Source organism: Myzus persicae, unplaced genomic scaffold, assembly GCF_001856785.1.
Source record: "Myzus persicae strain clone G006 unplaced genomic scaffold, MPER_G0061.0, whole genome shotgun sequence".
Lineage (NCBI taxonomy): Eukaryota > Metazoa > Arthropoda > Insecta > Hemiptera > Aphididae > Myzus > Myzus persicae.
The window spans coordinates 4086-12688 of NW_019103500.1; the positions used below are offsets into that span (position 1 = coordinate 4086).

Here is an 8603-nt window from a genome sequence, read left to right on the forward strand (position 1 = left end):
TCACAAGCACCGGTAACCGATGCCGCCGCCGGAAAAATCGGAAGAAAAGTAACGACTAGTACGTGTGACCCTGGTACATAGACTGAGCAAGACAGATCTTCCCCGCTGAAAGAGCGTCTACGTAAAAATGCCGCCGTCGCACACACAGTGCCACCAATGCCGTTTTCGCTGCCAAAATCGAAGAACAGTGACGAATGTACGTGAGACCCTCGTTCATAGGCCGTGTTCTGGAACCCGACATACAGCATCTCCAAAAATCGAAACGTTGGGAAATTTCGTATCTAGATTTCTTTGTTTTGTATACTTATGTAGTGTAACAATCGGTAAAAAAAAGTATTACCCCTTTTTTAATTAAAATTTTCAAATCCTTACAAAAAATATTTATGGAATTATATGCGTATGGGTTACTATATAAACTATATTGTTTAACATTTTTAAAATTTTTAACTAACAAACAAAAAAAATTGTGCAAAAAAAAGTAAAAAAATAGGCTAGAGAAATCGGTCACCCATCCAATTACCGTAGCATAAAACCAATGGCTAAGCCGAAAGAATCTTGATAGAATTCTACGACTGCCAGAGGTTATCCTAGGTGATTGTGTGTGTAAAAAATATGCGACTTAACTTGCAGTTTTATCTTTATAGTAGCAAACTAATGTACACATCTATCTCCTTTAGTAATTTCAATGAATTATGTATTTTTTTCATACAATATATTACCGTTTTACACTGTTTTTTTTGTTATTTTTACCCGATTATGTCGAAAATGAATGGATATTTTTACATTTTACCGCCAAGAAAATCTTTGAACTTCAAATATGTTTATAAAAAATATGTGATAATATTTCTTGAAGATTTTTGGTTTTTTGTAATTAACTATTAACTAGGTACTTATGAGGAAGAATATGTATTTGCAAGGCTTACTAGATATAGGTTATACTTTGGTATAAATGTCCAAAGTTTCTACAGTTATCGTTTTTGAATCACAGCAAAATAAGAAAATCATGTAGTGGGAATTCGTTTTTTACTCCGAAATATCGGATTTCGTAAAAATTCAAACATTAAACGGTCATATTATAAAGTATTTTGTGGACTTCCAATGTTCTGTAATTTCGCAGATAATATAGCGTTGATTAGTACACTAATAATATTTAATATGATTATAATAGTATATATTTATATTATAATATACTATTGTTATTATTTTGAGTCCATTGGCCGACTTATCGTAGATGAGTGTAAATATATAGGTTCCTTGTATAAATTGCATACAATGTATTTATAGCAGGGCTTGCATTTGAAAAAAAAATTTTGTTTTACGTTATTTACAATCAAAACGTTGTACAAATTTTGAGTTTATCGTTATTCATAATTTAAACGTTATTCAACTTTTGTGTTCATCGTTATTTAAAATTTAAAAGCATTTAGATACCTGTTGTAAAAGTACACAGGCCGCAATTTAAAAGTATATGACTATGACCTTTTTGGGGGGACATAATTTCCCAATTCTGAGTTTTAAGTAGGTATTGTATAATTTTATTTATTTTATTTTATTTATTTAGTTAAATGGGTTAAACTAATATAAAGAAAACGTATGCACGTTAAAACTATAAGTATATTAGTATAAAATATAAATATTAAACATTTGACAACGATTAGACAAACACTGACGAGTGACGACTGAACAAATCTGAGCAAACTGAACACCGAACACAATAGTTGAATAACTTGAATGGTATAAATTTCGACCGTAGTACAGATAGTACAGTACAATATTATCAGAGTATCACTATTATTAGCTATTGGTAATTAAATTATTCTATTAATACCTACTTATTAAGTTTTAAAATAATATCTAATACGGGATCTCCCGGATAGGCCGGATACGGAATAAAATTAATTCTTGTATTGAATAAATAATTGAATACTACTAAATATTATTAAATAATTGTAAATTAATTATTTCGCTTAATGGAATATAATGTATATTACATATCGTTTTGCGTTATGTTTTGTTTAATGATATATCATATATTTTGTTAAACATTACATTTTGTTTTGTGTTATTTATTTATTTATGTTTATCGTTTTCCGTTATAATTACGTTTACAAATTTCAATCGGTTTTTATCAAATATAACATTATAATCATAACGTTATTATAACGTTTGCAAGCCCTGATAGGCATAATACAATTTTGAGTTTTTTTTTAACTGTCGATAAAAACAATTTTTGCTTTTTCAAAAAACTTAAAATTGTAATACAAAGTTCTTCATAAATTGTTGTTAGGGGAAACTGAAAAAAATTTGATCTTTGATCTACAATAATTTTTTATGAACGTATAAAGTTAAAATTTTGACAAAATACATCAAATTCATGAAAAATTTCCAAATTATTTTGAGTTAGAAATTTATAAAAAATTGTTTATTTATGAATACATTTTGAAATTGTAATCGCCCTTATATAGCTAAGGATTGAAAATTTAAAGCAATGATTCTTATAAATAGTTCATACTGTATCATATAGTATGCCGTTATTCGTATTTCATGTGTGCTTTACAGAAAACGGTATACGTACCGTTTCCCCTTCACAATTAATGTACTTTTTTCAAGATCACTTGGTTTCAGACATACCAAATAAGTTAAATATTAGGTTACCTATGACTAATTTGACAGGAATTTGTTGACTCTAGGTTAGATAAATAAATCGTTCCTGTAAAACCACTGGCATAATATTATTATGAGTTCACCCCCTCCCCCCTACCAGTTGATAGTCCTATTACACATTTAAATACCATATGCCATACTTCAACCGTTTATTGCCAATAACTTTTTTAGGCATTAAGCCTGTCTTCTTATATGTAGATATATATAAATATGGGATCTGAGGATCTAATGCCAGCACAAGGTATTTACTATTTAAATATTATTTTAAGTTTACATTCGTTTATTTTTTGTTACATCATCAATATTTTTTTATAATAAAAAACGATTTTTACATATATTATGCAAGTTATAATAGTATGTAAGAGTGGGTGTGTAGCTTTAATATTTGCCCTTATAAATAAAAAATGAGTGACGCAACTGTAAACCGACCGCACTTATGTGGAAACTCGTGTTCTCGTGTATGAATATTGGACCGTTTTCGATATTATAAACAATACACAAGTGGCTTGGCGTGGCGCGTTGGCTGCTACTAGTCGGGGAATTCGCCCGCCACCCGGGTTTATAGTAGTTAAAAACCTTGTCACACATACACGTGTTTGCTACCTAACGTAATGACCGTAACAATCGTAAGAACTAAAAACTACCCACCGTACCAACCTCACCCCTACCACAGTTCATAACCCCTACAATTGCTAATGGCCTTAGACGCCGGGCTCAAGTTCAATAAAAAAAAAAAAAGTAAACTGTGCATAATATAATATAATGTATATAGTATAGAAGAAAATTAAATTCAATGTAACATTTGTTAAAATTGTAAAATATTGTAATTTAAATATTTAGTAATTTTTTATTTTACAAAATATTTTTAAGTTTTATATGAGAGATCTATGAATTTATTTATTTAACAAATCGTCAAAAACGTGTGTTATATGTTTTTTTAAATTTTTGTTTGTTTTAGTATTGCTAAGCCCTCCTATAGTCTTATTATTATATAAGAATTAGATTGTGTTAATTTAATATTACATTTCAGAAATGTAATTTTGTTATGAGTGAACTGTAAATTACTTTTATTTCTAAAATTACCAATAAAATATTAACATACAATGTAAATGTAAGCATTTAACATTTTTTAATTACTAAAATAAATAATATTCAGTGTATTGATGGCCGGTGGAATCAATATGACAATATGTGAAAAAATTCTTCCTAATTGAGACGAGGCTCAATCGATAGATTACTGACAAATTAAAAGGCCATTTCGGTGCAATTGATATAATATACCCGTCAAATCATATCGGATCACAATGTTGACAATTTTTTTGTCCCTACTTGGGTACAGAATACCCTGTATTATTGTGTATAATATTTGGTTTAATGTTTAACCGTACTTGGGTAATTTATTGTTTGTTTATATTAAATATATGTGATGACCGTTGAACCTCGATTATCCGAACGTTTGCTATACGACCCTCTATTATCGAAACGTTATTTAGTTTAAATTCATGTATTCGAACTTCAATAAAACTTAAGTAAAATATCACGACGCAGAAGCCCGGTTGCCTTTATTATCGTTTGTACGTAATATTATGTACATGTTCACAATTTAAGAATATTCTTATATTCGTAATGAAGAATAACATTAAACGTAATGTTTAATTATAAGTATAATAAGTAAATAATATGTAATAATAATTCTAATTATTTTTAAATAATATTTAATTTACAATGCAATTATCATATTTGATTACTTGATTAACTAGAAAGATTATCTCCTTCGATCGTCCCAGTACCTCAGCACAATACAGAAATATATTTATTAGTATTTATAATCAATGATAATATAGATCATTAAAAAATATAACTCTTGTTTCGTTTGTTTCTCAAAAATATTTCATAAGATTTCGTTTAAAGTTTCACCGTATATTTATTATCAGTAAATGCACATGGTTATAATGCATTTAATTGTTATTTTGGTCATTTAAATTATAACTATTATCAATATAATCTTAGTGGTGCAATTAAATTATCCCTACTTAATATTTGAGATTATATGATACAATTGGTTTACCTAATTTTTTTGTTGAGAGGTACCTGTAGAGGAACTATCATCGGTTTTAATCATCCATATCTATAAATCTTGTCTATAACGCTGGCGTTACTATTTTAAAATCTGATGAAACACTAAAAAAATGACCTCTTAAGATCCCCTCCTAAATACGTCACTGATTTCTGATCTCTTGTAACTATTAGTTGGAATATCTATCAGTCATCAACTGGGACCGGTGTAGGGCCAGTTAATTTTTTTAATTTTTTTTTTATGTGGCCATATCCTGTGTAAAATAAGATGTATTACAATTTGCTATTAATAAGAACAATATGCTCTCAGTTTGTAAAAACATTTTAAATATATTTTTAGTACCAGTGTACCTCAATAATGAAACATTTAAGAAATAAGATGCACAAGCTCAGTTTTTGAAAACGAATAAGATTTGATTAAGAAATGATAATATTATGTATAACCTTAAAACAAATTATAAAAGTATTTGATTCATACTTAAATAAGAAAAAAATAACTATTGATATTTGTTTTGTTATTTTATTGTGCATAGTTAATTTAACGAACACAAATTAATTTTGACAGGTACGCCGTTATAACCAGTAGAGCATGTGTCCATTACTCGAAACAGAGTTCCGGAATACGGCAGTTTTGATTTTTGCACATCAGTTGTATTGTAACTTGCTGTAGTTACATACAGCTGATCCAAATTTGGGCCCCCAAAAGCAACAGATGTGATCTGATAGGCAGGAAATTCGATGGTTGTCATCAGTGTGCCTGTGTTGGGATTAATTTTTAAAACCTATTTCGAAAACATTAAACAAACACATTTAAAATTAATAATATGAGAATGAAAAATTATCTTTTGAAATCTTACTTTATCACTGTTGAAAACAGCTACCCACAGGTTTCCGTTTGTGTCAATAGTCATACCATCCGGTTCACCAGCTATATTTTTACACTTAAAATCAAAAATTACTCTTCCGTTACCTGCATAACAAAGACACGCATAGTTAATAATATTGTTCCTTAAAATAATGAAATATAATATATAATAATAATCTAAATCTAAATTTATATCTAAAATCGAAGGGGTCACTTGCAGATATTTCCCGTGATAAGATCAAAATCATAAGCCTCGACCGCGTATTTGTAAGTGTCTATGTAGTAGAATAGTTTGTTGTCCAGACTCCACGCCATACCATTGGAGATACCAATGTTTGACAACTTTTTATTGACGGTGCCGTCGAATTCCACCGAGAACAGTGAACCCCTACACTTATAGTAATGACCTGGGTTGTCTTTCATCTCTGGTCCCATAGATCCTTTTAAAAATTAACAATTTTTAAACATCAATGGACCTCACCGAACTGTTTTACAACAACCACAAAATTTCATTACTTACCAACCCAAAGACGGCCAGAGGCGTCAGCTTTTGCATCGTTTAGACGGTTGCCTGGAGTCTTGTCAATCGTTTTCAAGTACCTGTACTCGGCTCTATTCGAACATCCATCCCATCTAATTACGGCAATGGCGAGCCCCAGGCCAACCAAGAAAGTGTCAGGTTGGTTGTGGACTGGGATGACGAAAGTCAATGGATCGCAGCAATCTGTGAAAGATGAATACAAATTATTTATTACATATACGTGTACCAAACATATAAAGTAATGCTTATAAGGCGTAACCGGAAGACGTTACAAATTAAATAAACTTTGTTCTGATCAATATTTTAAATTTGTTTTTCTGTATAATTTGGAACTAACTTTTTTTTAAACTTTACTTCATTTTACCTAAACGAAAATAATGAGATTTAAAAAATGTGTATACAATAAATTATATGGCTTAAGTAAATATTTTTACAATCAACATTTTTCTAGAACCAAATTTACAAACTGACTTTCTTGAATTTAAAAAAAAATGTATATCACATTTAAAACTTTTTATTTTTAGTATTAAAAAATAAAACATGTTTACTACTAATTCATGTAACGCGCTTGAATATTTCATGAAAAAATAATTAAAAATAAGCAAAAGTTATTTTATTTGACATTAGTTATATCCAGTAAATTACTTACCTATAGTAGCAGAAGTATAACAGCTGGTTTCTGGATGATATTTGTTAATTTTTCTCCTGTGTACGTCTACAAAATATAAGCTCTGAGTCAATGGATTCCAATGCGGGCCTTCTCCGAGTTCCATAGGTGGAGACACTCGTTGAATGCTGCAGTTCATCTGTAGGAGATAATAATTTAATTGGCATGTTACTTTATGGTATTGGTACTGTTACACTGTAAAGCAGGGGTCTTCAACCTTTTTATGCAGTGGGCCACATATTATTTTTTAATAATCTTGCGGGCCGCATTCATAGTAAAAACGCATATTTAATACAAAAATTCAGTTTTATTATTACAATTTTTATGATCACATTTTAAATTACAAATTACAAATTATTAATTAATTTATCGATTTATCTTATCGCATATTTCCGATACCAATGGCTTAGCCTTTATAATTTTATCGAAATAGAAAATATACATGCTAAATATCAAATGTGATCGCGGACAGGGCTGGTCGCGGGTTGAAGACCCCTGCTGTAGAGGTTGCATATTTCTTGAAAATCATAATTTAAAAAATAATTAATCAATTTTAGAATAATTTTTAATTCAAGTTAATAGCCAAAAAGCTATACATAATAACTAATCATTATCTACAACGTTTAACGTGTTCATTAATAGGTAGGTACTAAAATGAAAAGAACAAATAACAGTCAATAATTTTTTACTACCGATGTCCTTCTATATAAGATATATCATTGTCACGCATTATACCTAACCTTTTTCAGTAGTAGCATAATAGTTATATTATATGAATTTATTATACCTGACATGGCGACGGTGAGCATTTTTTTGGGCAACACGAATCCATTTCTAAACTATAAGTTTGCTATAAGTTGGTTAATAATATGTTCTAACTAGGAACGTCTTTAGAATTAAAATATTGATTGATAAAGTAAACTAGGTAAGCGTTGCTATGTATACATAATTTATCTATCTATACTATTATATAAAATTGTAAAGGGTTTTCTACGACCGCGCTAATCGAGAAAACTACTTATTGGACGGTCTTGCAGTTTTTTTAAATTGAAGAGGACATCACAGAGAAGGTTTTTGGCATAGATTTAGTCCGATAAAGTTAATAAATAATTGGTTATTATTAATTAAAATAAACGTGTAAATTGTATAACTATACATTTTTTAGTAAGAAATAGTCTCTGGCTGAAAATAAATACTCGACAACCACAGATGCTTCCAGGCAGGTCGGTATCGACGTGGAATAATAAACAATTATTATAATTATATAGTTTAGCCAAAACAAAAAAAAACAATTCATTTTATCTGAATATCCCAGCGAGTGTGTTATTTGAGTTATTGGTAAAAAATAACTAATAAAAAATAACTAATCGAATTTTCACACATTGCCTACTAAGATTGCTCAGTTGCATTTACAGCTGCTCATCGACGTATGAACAGTCAAAATAAAAAATAAAAAAAATATTATTCATATAGAGTATACGCTTAACGTGGGGTACGATAATACTAATATAATATGATATTCTACCTAATAATATACTGCTCGCATTATAATAAGCAAGTATCATGCATAGATTTTGCATTTTCGACAGGCAACGAAGCGCACGGGATCAGCTATTTTTATATAGGTAATATAATTGAGTATTTTCATTATTTTTTCTTGAAAGATTTTTCGAAACAAAAAACGATTTTATATTTTACTGTAATAAAATAAACTTTTCCTTGTAGTTTTCTGAATTCAAAACATTTGGATTATAATATATACATCGTGATAGTAAGTAATGAATTAAAAT

The 8603-nt window shown here is 29.2% G+C and overlaps 1 protein-coding gene across 1 annotated transcript; it reads right to left on the bottom strand.

Moving 5' to 3' along the window:
• Positions 1–5238: 5238 nt before the first annotated feature.
• Positions 5239–7718, bottom strand: LOC111034621 (regucalcin-like). Its single transcript, XM_022315911.1, has 6 exons — positions 7601–7718; positions 6796–6952; positions 6126–6329; positions 5824–6045; positions 5598–5710; positions 5239–5522 (listed from the first exon to the last, which is right to left on the bottom strand). Exons 1-6 carry the CDS (start codon positions 7643–7645, stop codon positions 5274–5276), a joined length of 990 nt encoding a protein of 329 aa, XP_022171603.1. The 5' UTR covers positions 7646–7718; the 3' UTR covers positions 5239–5273.
• Positions 7719–8603: the final 885 nt, after the last annotated feature.

Excerpts from the sequence above, each read along its gene's own strand:
- LOC111034621 (XM_022315911.1), bottom strand. The coding sequence starts at position 7,645 with ATGGATTCGTGTTGCCCAAAAAAATGCTCACCGTCGCCATGTCAG. Across the intron at positions 6,046-6,125 it reads CTCTGGCCGTCTTTGGGTTG|GATCTATGGGACCAGAGATG; the intron begins GTAAGTAATGAA and ends AATTTTTAAAAG. Across the intron at positions 5,711-5,823 it reads TCTTATCACGGGAAATATCT|GTAACGGAAGAGTAATTTTT; the intron begins GCAAGTGACCCC and ends TTTGTTATGCAG.